The sequence below is a fragment of the Lagopus leucura genome, unplaced genomic scaffold, assembly GCF_019238085.1.
Source record: "Lagopus leucura isolate 7727_CA_CO unplaced genomic scaffold, USGS_WTPT01 Super-Scaffold_100001, whole genome shotgun sequence".
Classification (NCBI taxonomy): domain Eukaryota; kingdom Metazoa; phylum Chordata; class Aves; order Galliformes; family Phasianidae; genus Lagopus; species Lagopus leucura.
Window position 1 is genome coordinate 68,574,171 of NW_024962262.1, and position 22,484 is coordinate 68,596,654.

Below are 22,484 nucleotides of genomic sequence, written 5' to 3' on the forward strand. Positions count from 1 at the left end.
TATCTACACAGAGAAAGCAGTTGTTTTTACAACTTCTTCCTAAACTATATATTGCAAACACCTAGGTATAAACAGCTGGTATGTGAGCAGCCTGGTACTCTTTACCCACTTTCCCAACTTCTCATGCAATTGCTGACCTTCTGATGTCACAGCATCGTTTTGTTTCATTTCTTGCTAATGCCCATGTCAGAGTTTATTATGTTGAATTCAATGGAAGCAAAATCAACCTTCATGTCTGTACTACAGAAGACTATGAAGTTAATACAGAAGACTATGAAGTTAAGACAATTGAGACCGTTCAGAGTTGATGAATAAATTTCTAAGATGAAACAGCAATGCCTTGCTTGAAAGAATCCTCTTCGAATCTGGATAGTACCAGTCAATGATAGAGCAATACACAAATATTTCATTTGGAAGTAAGATTAGTCTAAACACGTCTTTCTTTCTCAAACTGGAAAACAAACTACATGTATTAAAATGTTCTGAAAATTAGATCCTTCAAGTTACTTTCATTACTGGCTATCATCACAATGAAAAGATTCATTGATTTTTTTTCACCCTCTCCTTTAAATACAACAAATTTTGAAACAGAAAATCAACGGCATTTTTCAAAAGGCAAACATTCCACCCAGATTTGTTTTCACTAGTTTTCAGAAAAGATTCCAAAGTGTTGTGCTGAAAAGAAACCTCTTTCTATAAAGAAGGAAAAAGGTTTTCTAATTTTAGAAACAATTGACAAATATTAATCTTAAAAATGTTCCCCTTACTTCTAATCATCTTCTGTCTCCTCTCTAACAACTGTTCAAAGTCTTGTGGTTTGAATATATAGTTCCTTCATCAACTGAGCTAAGTGTATCCTTACTTCTGGACCTCTTGCCAAAGGAGGTGAATAAAACATCTATCATTGGAGAATAAACCTTTCTTTTTTCCTACCAGTAAGAAATCTTCACCTTGCAAAGAACATTTTAAAAAGTAGTACTTTTAATACTGTTTCTTCCCATTTAGTAGATTTTATTTTGATGATGTAAAATCATTCAGTCTGGAAAACTAAGATTGCATTTATTTGTTTCAAGATAATCAATGCAAACAGCAGTTCCAAAGAACATTTACAACCTAATGATGCATGATGCATTTTGGAGAACAGCTTTGATTTTTATTCTACTAAGAGAACAAACAGTCCAGCAGTAAGAAAACACAATGTATATAGCTTTGTATTTTATTGCTTAAAGCATTTAGCAGTCATAACATTTTATATCAACAAGCATTTGCAGACATTCCTCATTGCTCTAGGGAAGGCAGGTGGTGCTAATTCCGCATTGCAAAGAAACCACACCGTTCTGCCATTTTCAATCAAGAACAGCACACGTGGCCCAAAGGCAGTACAGGGTCAGATTGCATCTATCTCTACCTCAACAGCAGAAGGATATCAAGGATGAAACTCTCAGTCCTTAAGACTATGCTAGGGCTACTGACATCTTGAGAGCCTTGCAGGTTCACTCAACTGTGGTGAGCCGGCAGACAGGGAACAACTGAACTCTGCACAGAGAGCCCTCTCCCACCCCTGTTCTGAAAAGGTCTGGACCAAAAGGCAGAGAACGGTGTCTCGTACCTTGATAAGCACTCCTGGATATTCTCCCCAGTCATGCTCTCAACAAGACTAAGCAATGGGCAGTTCTGGAAGCTTGCTGTAGGCACTGTTCACACTGTGACCCCACCATCACTCATGAAGCATAGACACAACCCCAAGGCCACACAGTACATTGTCCAAAGGGCAATACTCAAGATTACATAGTGATGAAAAAACAAGCCTAAAAAGGGGCTGGGGATGCAGAAATGTCTTGCCTTCTGAGCTCATGCACTGTTAAGATTGTCTGGTTTAGAACTGCTCCCAATAAGAATTCCCAAGTAAATCATGGTTGTCTTTTTTTCCCCCCAAGTATTTTAGCAAAGTTCATTATTTTTTTTTCAATCAGGTGAAAATAAAACTCCACAGAACTCACTGTGACTCTTCTTTCTTGTGGTTTTCCACCCCTGTATCCTTTTTTTTTTTTTTTTTTTTTTTAACCTCAGAGACAATTGCTAGAGGACAATCGATTTTTCTTCCTATTGAATGTGTTTTTGGCTTTTCTTTACCAGTCATCTCTGTGATGACTGGTAGCATAAAGTACACATAAACAGAAGCACTCCAGTTCTCTACTTATTACTGCTATCCCCTCAGAAGGTAACATCAAAAGGTAGTGACACTCAGTACAGACTGTAAGCCCCAAATCCTTTCTGTGATACAAATTTATAATTTTGAAAGCAATGTATTTTGTGAAATAAATATGTATGAACACATATAAATCCAATCAGGCAATAAAATAGCCTCACCAGTCAGATTCTACCCTAGATATGGCTGCGTCTCGAGTGCTGTATACAGTTCCACTCTCTACATCTCACAGTTGCCTGGCAAGGGCACACTAAAAGCAATGGAACCTTTCTTTGGATGAGACTCTTATTCTGACAGAATTAGGTTTAGTAGAAAGAAAGTCTTAGATTTACAACAACACGAGGTGCTACATAAGGGGAAGGAAATCTTCACCAAACCCCAAAACACTAGGACTTGCATTGAATGTAGTAGTGAGTTAGTTTATAACAAGTAAAAGATGCTTATTCCTTCTAATAGGTACTTATTTGCACAAAAGACAATGAACCTTTTAATTTACTGCCACACAAAGCTGTGGAAGCAAATAATATCTGTAGGTTCAAAAGGAATTAGAGCAACTCAAAGGCAAGAGGTTGATAAACAGTATCTAGAATAAATATACAGAGATACTGTATTAAGGGTGGTTTTAAAGTGTAAGCATAGGTGGTGAAAACGTGGAAGGGGAATGGACAGTAGATAGTATCCAGGTTTGCATGCTGTCCCTCGCTAGCATCTCCTAAATTCAATGGTAGAAGCAGAGCACTGGGTTCTGAACTTTAGGTGAAGAAATTAGGCATAACTTATTCTGAAAAACACAATATAGATAAGATACAGCCAACAGAGAATAACAAGAGCCTGCTTCACCTCATTTGCATGCTTCTCCATATAGTTGATAGTGTACTCATCAGCATCCACCAAAAGAAAGTTGTGGCCATGGAAACAAACTCTGGCTCCAATAAACAGATCCTGAGCCTTGAAGTATTCAGATGGTTCACTCTTAAAGAGCTCCTGCCCAGGCTTTTTAATGCGACTTCTTTCCAAGAACTTCCCACCAAGTATCCCTATGGAAATAAAATTGTAAAGAATTAATTGTGACTTTGATTTGGAGGAAAAAAATAAACATGATAACAAAAACCAAAACACAAAAAGGAACTAAAAAACCTCTCCAAGTCAGACAGTTTGTATTTAAATATTAGTTTTCATCCCCAGGTTTCTTGTCTCAAATTATGCTCTCCCTCCTCCCTCTCATTTCTAAAGGAAAGATCTCTGCTGGTGTCCACAGCAACAGTTACACTGTTCATATTCTGTGATATGTCCCATCTGAATGCCTGCCAAACACCTTCACTTTTTTCTTTTTCCTAAATTGTGAGAGAAATTTGCCTCTTCAGATGGTTCCCATAACCCTGTTGCCAGCCTTGGGACTGACCGTGAGAAATGTAAGATGCAAAATGCAAGATGCAGGCAATTATCCTTGAATTGTTAAAGTGGAAAAGAAAAAAAAGCAGAAAAAAGAAAAATCCGCAACTTGGGATAAAGCAGTCCTACTGAGATCACAAAGTTTGTTCCACTGCACTTCTAACTTGTTTTTAAGGCAGTTTTGAGTACAAAAAAAAGCAGAAATGAAGTGACAATCTTTCACATACTGTTCTGCCAATGCAACTTAACTCCTTTCTGAACTGGATATGTCACATTATTTCTTTTCACATTATAATGATTTTACTCTCGCCACTGAGCGCTGCCCATATTGCCCAAGGGTATGTAAGGTATTAAAAAGAATATTTGTCTTTCTATTAACACTCTCTAGTGCACTACAAGATTACATCACATTTACCGGTCTTTCTAGAAAACAGTCTGTCACATTTACTTTCATCAGGATTTGTGCCCTACAACAATCCTGGAGTGGCTCAGGTTTGCTTCCTGTTTATATCTCAGCTTCTAAGCCAAAAGCCAAAAAGCATACTTCAGTAACATTTAATGATGCTTTATATATTAGGTAGTGATGCAAGTTCAACAAAAGGCTGATGAACAGTGTAATAAAATGCCATTTATAGTCAAAATTATAAATGAATGTGAAATCCAAACTACTTACTAAACCAGAGTTCAGATCAGATGTCTTACTTAATTGCTTTACTCATACCATTAAAGCAAAAGACAAAAAATGCACTAAGGTAATGGTCAGGTCTAGTTTAAATTGAAAACAAACAAACAAAAAATTAAAATTACTAATGTAACTCTAATCTTAACACGTTCCTTTTCATTTAGCTATTAAAACAAATATGAAATGTTATGTTATATAATCCTGGCAACCATTGATAATATTCAAACAAAACTGATCACTGTAAGAATGAAATTTTACTCTTGCCTTTGTATTTCTACCTAATTGTGCATCTAGATTGGACACTTACCTCAATACCTCTGTTTGATAACTTGTTTTTAAATGTTATGTGTTAGTACATTTCAAATGGTGTGAAAAACAACAACTAAAAACACTTAATTAGGCTAGAAATTTTACACTGAAACTTGATGAGAAAATTTGATGGAAATCTACAAGAATCAGGTTCAGAGCACAAAACAAACACCACAACCAAAGATCCTCTTCCATTAAGATCAGATCAGGCTTTGTACGTGTTTGTACAGCTGCTAGCTTGGTCTAGAGCAAAAAAGGGGTTGTGATCTCCTGCACGAGGAGCCAAAGTTTTTATGTTTTGACCCCCATCTCAAAAAAGTGCTTCAAGATGTCCAGCCCTGTGTATTTCAAGTACAGTTTCACAGTTTTACTAAATAGCATAAAGTACTTCTCTGCACCCTTCAGATCACTGAACTTAGAGGAGTAACTTCAATATTTCGGTCTTAGGATTGAAGTTTGAAACATATTTGTTTGCCAATTTATACTAATCCAGGCAAACAAAACAGGAAAATATGCCCTTTGAACCTACGCACAGGGGATATAGTCAAGCTGTTATTCTGGGAACCATTTACCATTTTAACTCCTCTCTCTAAGATGTGCTCAGCCCTACTCTACTCACACCCCATTCACTTCAACAACACTTTTCCTCCTCACACAAGAATGTTCATCTCACTCCTTATTTGCATGCCTTACCCTTTTTCCTTGCATCTCATAACTGACCTCTGCAAAGCCTTCTCATTCTTAACCTCAAGGAAACCTGGTCTCTTTTCCTTCAGATATGACTAAAATGAGGGAGAGACAGAGGGAGAGAAGAGAAAGATAGAAAGAATAAAGGAAGAAAGTGGGAACAAAGAAAATTCTGCAGTCTCAGCCTTCTTTCCAACTTCTGCTGTCGCCTTAATCTTCTTATCTTGTTCTCACCAAACTCTCCAGTGGTCAGACCTTGGCCACATCCTCCCACTTCATCTTTCTACTGTCTCTTTAAAAAAGCTATTTGATTGATACTGATACTTGTCTTCTTTGGGTACCTTAAAACATTTGTTTCTGTCGGTATGCAAACTTGTTCATTTATTGTTTCACACTCCATTTGACTACCAATATTTAATGGCTGTAAACCTACCATATCTGAAGGAGTGTGGAGTTAAGCATCCTCCAGAAGGGGCCCTCAGCTCTCTGAGGCCACATCTAGTCGGAATAGTTCAAAGGAGAACCAGGCAATTCAGATGATTGGGATCAAAGATTCAATCTGTTTCCCAGACTTCTTTAATGATGCAGCTATAAACTTATCATCCTTTGTGTCTCCAGACATAAGCAAGCCAATCAAACGTGTCATTCTCCAGTACAGAACTGAGCTGCTCAAGCTTCACAGCAGTATTACATAACAAATCCACATATATATGTATACTCAACTGTATAAAAGAAGTTGCATACATTACAAGCCACTGGATGGCAGAAAACTAGTAAAGTAATACTGACAGGACACTGCTGCCATAAAGATCCTTATGCTGCACTTATGCAAGGCTACCTGAGAAAGATCACTGAAGACAAGGCAGGTGCTCTCTATATTTTCAAAATACTCCTGAGGAAAAAAAAAAAGTGCTTGCATTCAAGTGGAGGATGGAGTCTCTATATTTACGCATTCATAATACAGTTTGATGCAGGCACAGATGCCATCAGAAGTTCTTTGCAATGAGAAGGCTCACATCTTCCCTAAGTCATGTGGAATGCTCTACTCAGATGAAAGGCACTCTAAATAACTTAGCACCACTGCCACAGAAAGAATTCTCTAGGAATAAAGAATGATTTAGATATTCACATCTTCATTTTTCATGGATGTGATGTTCATCACAATTCTATTATGAATTAATATAAGAAATAATTTTCTCTGAAGGCTTACAAGTAAGGTTGCAAGAATGAGCAGACCTCCCTGAGAAAGCCTTTACTGTAGACAGGTAGCTTTACCACTCACAGTACCAAGTAGGTCAGTACTAAGTGAGATGGTCATCACTGCGGAGCATACCTGGGATGCTGTATTAAGGCTCTTTGTGTCAAAAAGGCTGTATAGGACAATTCAAACAGTATCAAAAGAGCTAGGGTTCTACAAGAGCCTCACAAGATAACTAAGAAAAACTTCTGTAACTATTTCACTCTCTTCTTTGAGACAATGTGATCTTCTGACTTTTTTTCTCCCAATGGTTTTCATTGGAGGCTGACAGCAGGTTTTTTAAAGTAAGTCCTTTAATGGCACATCTTGAGAGGTGCCAGGGTACTCCAGGATGTTAACAAATACAATGCCACTGCTACAGATGTCCTGTAGTCTTCCCTCAAAAACACTAATCTCTCCAGCAGGAGTCCACATAGCCAAACCTCCTCTGCCCTTTTGAGTTACAGGATGACTTCCTGCAGTCCTTCCCAGTACTGTGCCACATGCACATGTACACATGCACACATGTGCTAATAGCACAGGAAAACCTTCACTCTTTGGATGGTCAACATGACATGATTAATAATAATGTATTACTAATAATGTAAAGTTGTCACAGGTTCCTCTGCCTTCATTAGCTGTTTTGATATAAAGGATATTATGTAGGTATAACAACACCATAACTCCTTGCAAAATGAAGAATTTACTCTTTCATTCTCAGCGTCTTAATTTTCCTGCCCCCTTTTGCCAGCAATTACAGTTCAATTCCTGTATGTTATCTACAAGAAAAGCATATGCTTAAAGGCCAAATTTTCAAATTAAAATGTAATAAAAGTTCAAATGCATTAAACTTCCCCAATTCCCAGAAGATACTGTGAAGTGCTGCCATAGAATGAACAGCACTATTCTGAATGATGAAAATTATAAATTATTATGACATACAGCTAGGTAACATAATGCAATAGATCTGCTGATGTATTTCCCATTGCACTTAAAATGCCCCATCCCCGCTTCTGCTAGCGCTGAGTCTGGCCACAACGTCTACTGTAAACTGAAATCAAATGAGCAGAGTGACTGGGACTGATTGCAAAACATTGCTACATCTTACCTGTGTTCCGCTGTGTATGTTCAAAAACAGAAATAGTATCATCACTCAGGAAGTAACAAATAATGAATTTCCGATCCTTGTCAATAGGATTTTCAGTAGCAAGTTTCGCAAGAAAGCGCAGTGTGTTACTTTCAAGACCACATCTAAAAAAGTTAAAGAAGATGTAAAAAACAGAGTGAGAAAAAAGTCTTATTCACTTAGAGATGCGTTCTCCAATGTTTCGTAAAATACATTAATTGTGTTTTTCCGGGATCAAGAAGGGAAAGGCCATAAAGTTACCTACTTCTCCAAAAAATTATTTTCAGCTTAAATTAATTCAACCAACCAGACTCAGTCAGATAGAAAAGAATTATTTTCAGGGAAAATTACTTCTCTGCCAAAGCTATGAAATGAATTTGTATTCAAATTTAGTTACAAATGAATTGCTTGCTTTCTTTCCAGATGCAAATGAAACTTACTTTCCAGAGCATTTATAGACAGAAAATGTATTCAATGTATTTTCAAATCAAATTCTGAATGGTAAGACACACTAATATCATTTCCATGAAATCAGGCCTACCAAATAATCTTTCTAGTTTGATATTTGTTAAGTCATTGTTTTACATGATTTACAGTACCATTAAATGCACTACCAAGTCTTTTCTAATAGTTTTCTTCTTCTGTGTAGGTTTTACAGGTAGTTACTGGTTCTCTAGCATGCCACCTTGCTTTTCACTAAGGTCTCACCAACCATTGTCTGACAAGGTATTTCATAATGGAAAGTAAAGGATTTATGCTTTAATATTGCAGTAGCAAGCTGTGTGAAAATCAGCAGGCAAAAAAGAAAATGTTCGAAAGTCAAACATAAAAATAAATCAGTGTTGGACTGCTGAAGCATTCAGAATTCCTGACCAGTTCCTGGTCTGTGACTTCCATCACACTGACACTGAACACAGCAGAAGGGAATGAGGGAGAAGTATGGGAGGGGCAGAAATTTTGCTGAGTTTAGAGAAAATTGAGTTCTGTGTCAATAAACCATTCCCCTAAAAGTTGGATAAACTGCATATTTTGCCAAAAATTACATTCCCATTTAACGTCCATTGCCTTCACAGGAGAAATAATAACAAAAAAAGGTTGTAATTATTTTTCACCAGAATACCTGTCTTTTTCCATGAATTTCTTGATATCTTTTTGGGGAGGCTTGGGAAGCAAACTCATGCAGGAGCACAGGGAATCCTCTTCAGAACCAAATCCAGTATATGGTGGAATAGGTTTTTCTGCTTTTGGAGGTGATGGAGCTTTATATGGAACTGGGGTGAAATCCTCTATAATAAAGACAGCAATGTTTATTTGTTTTTTTTTTTTTCTGATGAAGCCACTCTACTAAGGATTTAAAATTTCAATATGAATACTAATTTGCCTATTTCTGTAACAGAGCAGTAATCAAAGTGAAATAGGATCCCTCCTATCATAGAAGAGTAAAAAAAAGACACCATTGAAGCTAATAGTGAAATTATCGTTTCTTCAAGGATGGCAGAATTTTGTCTGTGATCCCAAAACTTTTTACAAAAATCACTAAGATACACAAGCAAAAGAAATGACAAATATAGTTTTGAAGTGGAATAGAAAAATAAATGTAAAATTGTAAGTTAAAATTTCAGTTTTATCCCGTGAGAGCACATCAATAATTAATACTTGCATACCCATGTTTATCCCAAGGAGAAAATAAATAAAGAAGGAATAAAATTTTACACATTTTTATATATCATACCTGAGAAGAATTTTAAAAGTTTATGTCCATTTTGGTACACTGAAACCGATAGCTTTAGTCTGTATCTCAACTTCATCCAGAGTTTTGGAAGATTTTTCTCCTTTTCCCCACTCTCAGGGCTGTGTCCAGCTGGGACATGAAACACATCAGGATGGAGCCTGTGCAACCTGCCTTGGGCCCCACTGACCTCAGGAGGGAAAGTTTTTCCCAGTATTCACTCTGACCACTCTGGTTTCCACTTATCCCCATTGTCTTCCTGCCACATACTTGTATATCAGGCTGCTTGGTCTCAGCAGTGGGTAGGTGCAAGTGTCTGTCTGTGCCCAGCAGCCACCTGTTCCCTTGGCTGAGCAATCCTGATCCTCTGGCTCATTCTCCACGCTGACCTTGGCCAAACCTTGTATTTCCCATACTGGCCAACCCAAATGAGAACACAGCACCTCAATGCAGCCCAAAACATGCTGAGCAGAGGGAGGACAGTCATTCCCATTGATGTTCAGGTAGCTGTTTTCATGCCACCCATTCTGTCATTGGCCACCACAGCTGTGGCCTCATGCCCAGCTTGCTGCCCAAAGCAACTCAAAGGGCCCTTCCTCTCTCAGCATGAGCGAAATGGGAAGGTTGAAGAGCTTGCTGCAGCCCAGCCAGCTCAGCACAGCCCAAGTGGAGTTGTGCCACCTCCACACCTTGGTTGGCCAGAGACATGTCCCTAGGAATCTAGAGCTGGCCAGGCTACCAAGTGTAGGACAAACACATGAGGCAGACTAGGCAGAAAGATGGATCACAATCCACAGCCAATTTACAGGAAGTGAAGAGTTATGTAAGTGACCAGAGTGTGTAAGACTTCACCAAACAAAATAAAGTTTGTCTCTTCAAAACTTAACTTCTCTACCCAGAACTGAAGAGAGATGAATCATCTAGACTTGTAGCTTAGTTTTCAGCACAAGTAGAGGGCAACAATAAAACTGGTGTCACCTGGAACATTTTCTGAAGTGGTTTGTTATTAAAATGTTTTAAACAGCAGTATATCAGAAGATCAAAGCAACTTACCCTCTTAAAGTCTAACATGCCTAACAACAGCACGGAGTTGAAAAATACAGAGAGAATTCAGATGCCAAAGTTCTTCTTTACCTTGAAAATACAACACTATTTCCTCTGGCCTTTATCTCTTACAAGAATATGGTCTAACTGAAAGCACCAGTACCTTCCTCTTCTCTCAAAAAGAGAGTTGCAAAACCACTCCAACTTTTTTTTTTCCCCATAAAAACTGTGTGTGCCCTTTCCATAGTTCAGAAATACAAGTATTACTTCGGATAGAATTGCTTCTCAAGACATTTTCAATGTGCCATGTTATATAGTATAATATATGCAGCTCCCATTGCAACAAACACTATGTAGGTAAATTGACATATATTGACACAAAAAGAAAACCCCCATACCCAGAGGTATTGATTCTGTATTCTGAGCTGGTGCATGTTGAGTTACTACGTGTCTACCCCTTTAGTTGCCAACAGAGAAAGAACTGACGCTTTCCTAATACAGGTTTTTCTTCTGCTTTGGGAACGGGTACAAAAACCCGAATCCTCAATTAATATCGTTCCTGCACTCCAACAGTGCCACCTAGTGCGTGTGAGGCAGATGGGACGGAGAGAGCCTTGCAATGTCATTCCTTCTCTGATCGTACGGCATTAAGGCAGCAGCCGCTGCTGAAACTACTTCTGCAAGGCACTACAGCAATTTTAATATGTTTCGATGCAAACAAAAGGCAAATGGCTTTCAGCCGTGTGTTGAAGTGGAGCTGATCCTTTATCACGTCTTACGTCTCATCACACAGTTGCTGCAGGTGGTACAACTTGCTCTCCTGCACAGTCTGTTAGCTAGGTTCTTCCAACTAAGGGTCATAATATTACTTAGAAATCTTAACAGCATTTTTTGTTATGCACTGTGCTCAGCTTCGGTACTATTTTCCTCATCAAAGGAAAGATGTTTTTAACAATGCATTTTAGCAGAAAAAAGCCTTCCTCACTGCACAGCTTTACCTAACATCCCTCCTGCCAAAACAATTTGGAAAGCCGGGACATACAGTTGAAATTGTAAGCTCAAAATACAAACTAATGCATTTACATGCAGGTCACATTATATGTGCATTAACACTGCATAAGGTATCCATCAAGAAATGATAAAGCATTTTCATTTGCATGTATTTTAGCACATACTGGTGAACATTAGATTTATAAACTGGAAGGAAAATACATTTAAGAGGAATTAGCATTAGTTGCAGAGAGTATATTAAATACCTCAGGCTCTGGGCAGCCTGGTCTGGTGGTTGGCGACCTTGCACATAGCAGAGGGATTGAAACTAGGTGATCACTATGATCCTTTTCAACTCAGGCCATTCTATGACTTCACAACTCAAGCTTGGGGTTTAAGTCCAAAGACAAATTTGGTGCTTTGTTTCTCAGCTGCTCCCCAACGTAATATGCCTTTCCTTCATCCAGATTCACTAAAGAAAACAACGCAAACAACCAACTTTCTGCCACCTATGTTTGCATGATTTTAAAGGATTATGCATTCAGATTCTCTCCTCTGAACAAGGAAATTCATAAAGAGTTTTGCATAGAGGATCGCTAATGTGCAAACTAGCTAAAAACTTGTCTTCAACTTTTGAGCAGCCAAGTAAGTGCACTGAACTAACAGCTATGCCTAGGTTCCAAATTGTTTTCATCTTTGCTCTACCATGCACCGTTAGGGTAGCAACAGACAGACAATTTGCACTCACACATAGAACACACCCCTTTCAAAGTTACCACTGTTTCTAAAGAAAAATATTTATGCTCATTCTAGAAAAGGAATCAATGTTTTTCTCTTCTACTCAATGTGAATTTACAGTAGGTAGTGAGTAAGCTGAAAGTCGTGGGCTACAAATTTCTAGATCCAGAAAAAGTAGTAGAAGTATTTTCTTCATGGACAGTCTCACCTCTTTGTAGTACATCAGTTGATACCCAGCAGGAGATGGGCTGCCGCTGTGGTGTTTATTTCACCTGCCACATCAAACATTCGCAATGTACTAGGAAAGTTTTCTCATTACATCAAAACTTAAGAGAGATTGGAACAAGCACTGGGAACAGCAAGAACTAAAAACAAATCCAGCCACTTCTTTAGCATACAAACAATTTGAAGATGACAGAGCCTTCTGAGTCAGAGAAAATAAATTCCTCAAAAATGATTTGTTGCCAAAGGCAGCATTAAGCTTGCTTGAATGAGAATTTGCCCACTTTCAGTTTCAAAAGATACAGTGAGACCATGATATACATTCTAAGTATACCTTCAGCACTCAGCTGATGAACTGTAGGAAAACTCTCACACATTAGAGAGAAAAAGATATTTCAAAGAAAAGCCAAGTGATTTAAACTCTGGATTAGAGCAATAAGAATGTTGAATACCAGTAATTAGCAGGCAGGCAAGAAATTCTACCTTTGGAGGAACAGGGCATGCACCTTTGACTATAACAGCCCAGAATAAGAGAGAGAAATCCCAATAGCTTAGGACAATAGAAGAGTTGGAGTTAACCTGGAAAGGAGAATGTTGCTAACATGATGTTCTTTCTATATGAGTTCTACCTTACATATAGCTGAGATTTGGCTTTTGTGAGAGTGTTTCACAACTTAGGTAAAAGGCACAACAAGAAAGCAATACCATCATCTTCCTAACTTTTATGTGCAGCAATTAAAGCAAATCCAGTCTTCCCAACATCAGCTGTGCAGCTAAAACTCAGCACTGTTTTGATTCCAATAAAATCTGCTTTCAGAAAGTCCTACTTCGTGATCACTCCAGCTACCTGAGGAAAAAAAAAAAAAGGCATCTGCAAATGCATGTAGTCCTCTCTGTGCATATTTTGATCCCGCTGCTCAGCTTCAACCACATTTAATGGAGAGGTTAAAAGTCAGAGAGATTTTGATCTCCAATGAGTTCAGTAAAAATTGGCAGCAGGCTTTAATGCCCCCACCGAGGGAGAAGCAAGAAGTCAGCTGTTATCCAACAGCAGCTGCCTGGCCAAAAGCACGCATGTACTGGCCAGCCAACCACACTGCACACTGCTCTGCCCAGGCAGCAGGTCAGAGAGGGAGCCTGAGAAATGAGGGGGTGGGAGGGCGAGGAGAGCCGGGACATGAGAGGGATCACGAGGTGCTGCAAAAGGCGTAGCAGGCTTGGGAGGTGCTGAAACATCGAATAAAAATCAAGAGGAAACCAGATTTTACTGGTTTTGTTCCTTCAGGAACAATCTGTTATTTAAGAAAGGACAATTTATACTGAAATCCACCCTTTATACTCAACTCTGTGCTGAGATATACCGTATTTAATTAGAAGAACAAGTATCATCTTCCTACCACTGCACATCAGTATCTTTCACATTTCAGCCCCCTAAATGTTGCAGTAATACATGGTGCAGAACATTTTTGTCCTTCTCTGCAGCTTCACTAGCAAACAGTGACAGATAATATCACACTAAGGTTTTTTTCTTGAATTCACAGCATTGTTACACGGCAGTGATGTTATCAGCTTCCTACTGAAGAGCATTAGCTATTGTTTACCCATGGAAAAGCTCTACTTCACTTTTCACGAATGGTATGAAGAGCAAAACAGACAGAAGCAACATTGGAAATACATCAGATATCATAATCACACGCTTCTAAGCAAATCTAAACTACCCTTAATTCACCTGAAGGGCAAATTCCATTGGAAAACAACTGATGCTGGAACTGCACATTCAAAAATAAATGTCAGCCTCTTTCATGGCGTTAGCAGAAGAGTATAAATACAAGGGGAGTAATGTAAAAACACAATAACAAACAGCTGGATTGATGCCGTGAGGTGCTGAGAACTGTGCCTTGAAGAAGAACTCATTTCTCCACTTGTTTACTATCATTCAGCTAAATGGTCTCCCTGGGTTCAACCTATAATTAAACACATTTCAGTGGGTTAAATGGATTGGGGCAGAATGCTGGGCATTTTGTGAGACAACGTCCTTTGAGATTACCTTGTATGTTCACAAAAACAAAATCGATAACACATGAAGAATAAAAGATGAGACCTTTCTCCCTCAAAATAACTGTTTCTAAGCCAAAAAACTACCCTGAGGCTAATCTTAGCCCTTTATAGCTAAAAAAAAAAACAAAAAAAAACCCAAAAAACCATACATACACTTTTTCTAACCACCAAGGTTGGAAAATACCTCTAAGAACATCCAATCCAACCATCCACCTAATATTTCCCACTAAACTGTGTTCCTCTGTACAACATCTCAACATTTCTTGAACACCTCCAGGGTTCCAAGACCCCAAACAGCCTGTTCCAGTGTCTGACTGCTCTCTTGGAGAAGTATTTCCTAACATCCAAACTGAATCTCCCTTGACGCAACTTGAGGCCATTCCCTCCCATCCTATCTCAAGTTACACGGGAGAAGAGGCTGACCCCCATCTAACCACAGCCACCCTTCAGGTACCTGGAGAGAGCAATAAGGTCACCTCTGACCAGGACAGGTCCCAATACCAATCCCCAGGGAACACCACTTGTGATTGGTGGCCAGCTGGATTTAACTCCATTCACCACCCCTCTCTGGCCCCAGTCACCCAACCAGCTCTTTACCCAGCAAAGAGCGTATATATCCAAGCCACAGGCTGACAACTAATTCAGGAGAATACTGTGGTTGACATTGTCAAAGACTTGCTGAAGTCAAGGTAGACTACGTCAACAGTCTTTCCCTCATCAACCAGGTGGGTCACTTGATCATAGAAGGAGATCAGGTTGGTCAAGCAGGACCTGCTTTTCATGAAACATCTGCTGGTTGGGCCTGATCCTTTGGTTGTCCTGCACATGCAGTGGGATCTCCCTCAAGATGACCTGCTCTTGGCATAAGGATTGGGCTGACAGGCCTGTAGTTCCCTAGATCCTCCTTATGATCCTTTTCATAGAAGGGAGCCACATTGTCAAGCCTACAATCCTCTGGGATCTGTCCAGTTGAGCAGGAACACTGATAGATGGTGGAAAGCAGCTTGGCTATCACCTTTGCCAGTTGCCCCAGTACTCGTGGGCGGATCCTACTCTGCAGCATGGATTTGTGGCAGTCCAGGTGGAGCAGTAGGTCTCTAACTATTTCCACCTGAATTGTGGAGGTTTCTTCTGCTCCCCATCCAAGACTTCCAGGTCAGGAGGTAGAGTACCTTGAGGATAACTGGTCTGACTTTTAAAGACAGACATAAAGAAGGCATTGGGAAACTCAGCCTTTCCCTTTCTCCTCAGTGGTCACGATCTGCACTGCATCCAGCAAAGGATGGAGATTCTCTTTAGCCCTCCTCTTACTGTTAATATATTTGTAAAAAAGTTTTTTGTTCTCTTTTACCCCAATGGCCAAGTTGAATTCAAGCTGGGCTTTTGCCTTTCCAATTTTCTCCCTGCACATCATAACTTCTTCATACTCTCCTTGAATTGCTCATCCTTTCTTCTATAGGAGGAAGACTCCATTTTTCCCCTGGAGCCTCAGGAAAAGGTCCCTGTTCATCCACATTGGTCTTCTTCCCCACTGGCTTATCTAGAGGCACAGTGGAACAGCCTGCTCCTGTGCCTTTCAGACTTCATGAGAGGCAGTCAGCCTTCCTGGACCCCTTTACCCTTTAGGACTGAATCCCAAGGGACTCTCCCTACCAGCATGCTGAATAGTTCCAAAGTCTGCCCTCCAGAAGTCCAAGGTAGCAGGTTTGCTTGTCCCCATGTTAACATCATCAAGGATTGAAAACAAAGGTAAAGCAAAAAAGTTATTGTCCGTTTACACAAACCAGTTTCAGAGAAGCTATTAAACAATATTTCTAACTATGCATTTACGACAAGATACCTTAAGAGGCAGGTAAATTTCTTCCGAAGGATGTTAGAGAAAGGCTAAACAAGCATCAGGCATTGACAGTCCCATGAATACACACTCAGAACAAAGGGAAAGGACCACATTACCTACAGTCTCAATTTTCTGCAACTTTTCACCTCTTCAACGTCTAACTTTATTTAACTTCTAGAGTAAATAACATCCAGAAACATAACCAGTAATTACTGAGCCAGTATTATAGGAGACTTTGCCCTTACATAACACTTGGTAGCACTGCTTGGTTGCCTCAGAATGGACAGCTGCACTTTATTTATCTCTCATCTGCAAATAAGAAATCCTCATTCACTGTTCCAAGATATCCTGCTCAGACAGAGAGGACACTGCTGCCAAACAGAGGCAGCAATCTTGGCTGAAAAAATTATGAGGGAAATACCCCGTTTTCCATCTCTGGAGCTAGACTCACTGTTATTATAAATAATAGTGTGGTTATTGAATATGGCTTCCTTACACACTGGCCAGTATAAGAAAAGATTTATTTTGGCACAGATATTCCAAACTATTATTTTAAAAGCTCTAATGAGGCATGTTTTGCCAACTAAGAAATTTAGCAGCATAGTGGCAGAGGGAATTAAATAATTCCCTCAATGCAGCAAACAGGTTTTGATCTAAACACTGCATTCTGATTACAAGTCAAGATTAAAAAAAAAATAGTCTGCCCAAATATTTTTTTCTCCATGTAAGAAAGGCCATACTAGGATTCTTTCAATCATATCTGAACAGTCAAGACACTCAGATGTATTTCTTGAATGAATAAACTGCCAGAAATCAACGAAGTTATTTTTGCAGGATGATGGCTATAATAGAACCACTAGCAAGTCAGACTGAGAGAATTCAGGCAGATAAATGAAACACTCTCTTGTTATATATGTCCAAAATGCTTTTCCATAATGAGTATAGTTGATAAATGTTTCCAGAATTCAGTAATGAAATCTCACAGGATAAATACTCTAACGATTCACAATACACAAAACTACACTGTAAAAACAGTAACGTGATAGACTACTGTTGTGTCAGAAAACCTTATTAAATGAGGATTCTAACATCATACAGAGTGAAACATAGTGTAAAGAGGAATAATTGAGCCTGCTCTACATACTGCATGCCCTTTATTACCTTCTGACTGCAAACATGGCTATAGGAACGGGAGGGAGAAGTAGAAATGACAGTCTACCCATATGACTATTTTGTCATTCTAGTTTAAAAATGAAGGCAGTTAGAAACTGATCATGGACATTATGTGCTGCTTTTCAGTGGAGTAACACACAGAAATGACCTTCTGGGTCACCTGTAAAGTTACCGATTCCCTGCTAACAGCAATTGATTGTTATTGCAAAAGGCTTTAATGAACATGTTTTGTCAGTAATAAAATTTGAAGACAGCTCTGTCAAACTCGGAGGTGTAAAAACGCTGGTAAGGAAATGATAATTATCACTACTTACCAATTCCATATTTTGTCCTGTAATAATCTTTAGTGAATTCATCACAATCACACAGCATTATCTGCCTTCCCCAAACATTAATTACTGCCCCTATTTTCAGGTCGCTGTCTCTGTAAAATTCCTGATGCACTGCTCCTGTCTAATAAAATAGGGAACATTTATACAGTAGCTCTATGAATCTTAGTGTCATACAATCTTTCCTACAAAGTAGGTCATTAAGTATGCATGACTTAAACTACAATCTTCATACTTCATCTGCAAGTAGTTTTCAGCCCATGCTATGCTACCTCACTTTCACAAACATAAATTTCATAGTAAATTTCAGTATTTTTGATATGAGCTATTCTCTAGCTACAATACAATTTTACAAAGAACTTCTCTCTCTGTACCATATAATCAGAGAAATTACAAAAACTGCTATAAGGATATTCAACAGCTGGGGGCATTCAGTAATATCTGACCTTACGATTGTCCAGAATGTAACGGCCTCTATTTCCTACTAAATTTCCAAATACATTGAGAACAGTGCGACTGGTGATTGTGCCTGGCTGATACAAACCAGTTGGAGCATACTGCAAGAAAAGAGACAGGGTGTTAAGAAATACACTTAACAAAGAAGAAAGACAATTCTTACCTTAGAAGTAAAAGCATATTTATTTATTTTTCAGCCTGTTATAACAGTGTTGTCTTGGGAGAATTTTCAATAAATTCTAAGGTAATTTTATGCCACTGAACTGAAAACCCAATGTCTACATCAGAAGAAGCATTCAGAATCTTACTGTGCATCCAAGAGTGAAGCCTTCTTTTTCTTGGAAGCACTGGGAAAGAAAAGATTAGCAGCATATCCTTGTCAACATCTGCTCTAAAGGCTATTATTTTGAGCAGTAATAATAAAAAAAAAAAGCAGGCAAAAGAACCACTCAGGGCTGGTCCTACTAAGTTGAGCACTGCACAGAAAGATGGGATTCAAGTCAGTATGACTCTATTGAGAGAAATATTATTTTTGTTTATACCATAAAATCACAGAATCATTTGAGTTGAAGGGACCTTTAAAGGTAATCTAGTTTAATTTATCTGCAATGAAGAGGAGAGTATTATTGTAAGTTTCAAAGTCATAAGAGTAATTAATGCAATTAATATCCCAATAATATCAAACTTAATATGCAAATCAGCAAAATGCCAATGCAGGCTAACTAAAGTACATTATTTTGTTATAGCACCTTCCCTGATATTCCAACTTTTGGCTGCTATTCTTCTCCACACTGTCACTTAAATTAGAGAAAAAAGCCAGCCTTTAACATTGACACACACTTCACTACTAGAAGGGGTCTGCCAGCATAGTGTCATTGCTAAATTAGCAGCTCAGAATGCAGGATGCTCTAGGTGAGAACAGCAAGTATTTTGCTGTTAGTATTTTACTACAAAAATCTCTTGTAAAACTGTAGTGCAACAGATAAATTAAAAGTATTAGGACAGGAGGGAAGAAACACCTCAGTGTTTTACTTCATCTGTAGGTTGATTTTGTTCTACCACCAGGATCTGCCTGAAGTGACACAGAAGTGTAGCCAGGTTGTTAACTTTATCATCATAATAGGTTATGCAGGACATTACTCAAATCCTTGAAGATTTATCTGAGATTAATTTCCTCTAATAAACACCTGATTAATGCCTACATTTTTTCATGGATTCTGATTGATTTTAACTAGCTTTTTATAAGATCTCAAATCTGTGAATTCGAACTTAAGAATTCACTATAGATATGCTACAGAGATAGAATTGACTGAGTACCAGAACTGGATTTTTTCAAAGGTTCCAAGTATAATCCATACAAATCAAAGGTGAATTTACCTCAGTGTTAGTTTATCTGAATTTCCTTTACAGCATGGATTTATATATGAATTTATGTTAATACAATAATCTGCGAGAAAGAAAACCATAGGATATCTCTCTACCTAAATTCTCTCTCCTTTAAACTTAGGAGTGACAAGCCGAAACTTAATTTTCCAATCTCTTGAAGTTGTATGAATCAGTATTCAAAAAAATCCTAAATGCCTAATAATTCTGATTTAGGCTCTGATAATATGTTCTAAATGTCATTACAATTGCAAGGCAAAAATTCCACAGCATCAAAGTCATAGACGTTAGAAGAGACCCCGAGGTTATCTAGCCCACACCCCCGAAGCAGATTCCCTGGAGCACGCCGCAAAACAATGCATGTAATATTCTTTATTAGCAAAAGAATTTCAAATAGAATAAATTTTCCATTCCTTACCTTTGGAAGCTTATCTCTTCTGAGAAAAAGTGGAACTACATCCCGGCCTGAGTTTACCGGTATAACTTCTTTTATATCAATAGTATCATCAGACAAATAATAGTGCAGAACGAGCTCCCGTGGGTCATGAAACAGGGATTCTGGATCATCCCACACGCAATAAAAGCGTAAAACATGCCCATCATGCTCCAGAAATTGTTTCAAAGTGTCAATGCGCTCATAAGGGCGCAATGGGTTCATGCTATCTAGGATCTGCAAGTGAAGGAGAAATAAAGAAAATCATCTTTTTAATGACTTGCTTCTAAGACAGAATACCAAACTTCATGGTACCACCTAACATTAGAGTATGCTTCTTGGACTTTTGAATAACACCACACAATTTAAATAAATGAAACGCTATTTACAAAAGAAAAGTATTAAGGAAGAAGTGCCTTCAGGAAAAAAAAAGAAAACACAACAACCAAGAGCAATTTCAAATTGCTTTTGACCTTTGTTTCACTTACAGAAAGGTCCTTGAGATGAAGAAAGCAATAAATTATTTATTGCGCAGAGTATTTGCTGCCTTCAGAGCACTGGGGTGGATTTACCACAGCATGCTATCTATTGTGGGCCAACAGTCCTAACAAGTCAGAAGAGAAAATCCGTGCCATCTCAGAAAGACACTGTCATTATCTCCTAATGGAAACAACACTCCCACTACCATGCCCAGAGAAAAGACCCCAAGTCCTGCAAAGAGGAATCCATATAACATTTAGGAGCTAAAAACCTGAAATTTTTGGAGGATGCCACACACGCTCTGGGGAAAAACAAAGAAACAAACAAACAACAACAAACAGCTTTCAAATGAAAGCTCACAAGTGATAAAGCTGCAGACTGGTGGATTCTATGTGGCAGAAGAGTTTGTTCCACACATTCAAAAAAAGATGACATCTGAAGACACCAATAAAGTGAGTCTGCAGGAAGCCAAAGATGTAGTTGGAATTGCAATTCAAGCACATCTTCCTTTAAACACTTTTTAAGTGTTGTCATTCAGTCAACTCAAGAAAAAATTAAGTAGAACATAATAGCTGCTTTTTTTTTTTTTTGATTTAATACTGTTTGTACTTTCAGCAGCTGACACTGACAAATACAGTCAAAAAAGGAGCAAACATCTGCTCATTTAAATTAATTTAGCATCCTAATTTATCCCTTTAGTTCAGAGATAACTGTGCTTGTACCTCCCTGGTTTCAAGTGGCTAGAGCGTACCATTCCCACCCTACATCTTTTAATTATGTAATGAGCACTCCTGAGGAGTTTGTTCAAAAGAGATCACAGAGTCTGATGCACTTACAGAAATGACAATTACATGCACAGAAAATGTACTACTGCAGTTTTTATTTTCAATAGACATTGTGAAAATAAATATTGTTATTCCAGGTCAAAGAACAACTCTGTGATGCTTTTTCTGTAATACGTAGCATTTATTTTCACCAATCCACCAACCAATATTTACAGAGAAAAGTCATTTATCTGTACTAGACATCAAGTACAACATGAAAATCCATGACAGTGCTATTCCTAATCAATACTGCTAGTTAAAGTTTGAGGCCATATGAAAAAGCAGACAGCAGCATTGATTCTAATAAACCTGATTCATGTATGTAAGGCTGCAAATATGTTATGTAGATGGTAAATTTAACATTGTTTATCTACTTCACACATAACTTAAGGAGAATTCTCATTCGACATATTTGAGTGCTTTTTTTTTTTTTTTTTTGCCATGAGAGATAAGTTTTACACCAGTTTTATCAAGATAATGCCCACACACACAAAAGGCAAAGATTTGATCCCATTTTTTTTTTTTTTTTCAAAAGATATGTGAACACATCAGGAGAAAACTATGTTAGTACAATGAGCCATATAGTCAAATTTTAAAAGGCAAGTTCTCTCTTGTGATTCATTATGTTGAAATAGGTACATTATTTGCTCAGAGAAATATTTTGCATCATACATATTACTAATAGAAATTGCACTTCGATTAAAATCACGTATTCACTTTTACTGCTTCATCTGACCTTTTGCCGCTCTTTGGTATATGGGTCATCTGGACAATTTCCTGGAGGATTTAATTTAAATCCCATCTTCCTCAAGAAATTTTTTGTGAACTGGTCACAATCTATAATCTTGTATCTTCGAGCATAAAAGATTACTTCAGTGTTGATATTGAAATGATCTATAGTATAGAACTGATCTTCATTAGGAGATGGAAGTGGAATCCGATGACGTCGAACAATAGTTCCTGTAAAAGAATTAAAATAAATTCAAAGAGTGAACATCCTTTTCTCTGTGGATCATTTCATAGATATGCTAATTTCCAATACTGATACAACCAAAGCAGATGAAACTATATGGGGGGGGGGGGGGGAGGGGTAAGTTAAAAAAAAAAAACCAAAGCAAAAAAAAAAAAAAATGAAGTTTTTTAAAA

General features: G+C 38.2%; 1 protein-coding gene across 1 annotated transcript in view; it reads right to left on the bottom strand.

Annotated features, from left to right (window-relative positions):
• EFHC2 (EF-hand domain containing 2) overlaps positions 1 to 22,484 on the bottom strand; it is a 67,498-nt gene that overhangs the window by 24,884 nt on the left and 20,130 nt on the right. The window contains exons 4-10 of the mRNA XM_042867571.1: positions 22,075 to 22,298; positions 20,020 to 20,271; positions 18,209 to 18,319; positions 17,748 to 17,886; positions 8,763 to 8,928; positions 7,625 to 7,767; positions 3,050 to 3,246 (exon numbers count right to left, since the gene is read on the bottom strand). Coding sequence (XP_042723505.1) covers positions 3,050 to 3,246; positions 7,625 to 7,767; positions 8,763 to 8,928; positions 17,748 to 17,886; positions 18,209 to 18,319; positions 20,020 to 20,271; positions 22,075 to 22,298 — 1,232 coding nt within the window. The remainder of the gene's footprint in view (positions 1 to 3,049; positions 3,247 to 7,624; positions 7,768 to 8,762; positions 8,929 to 17,747; positions 17,887 to 18,208; positions 18,320 to 20,019; positions 20,272 to 22,074; positions 22,299 to 22,484) is intronic.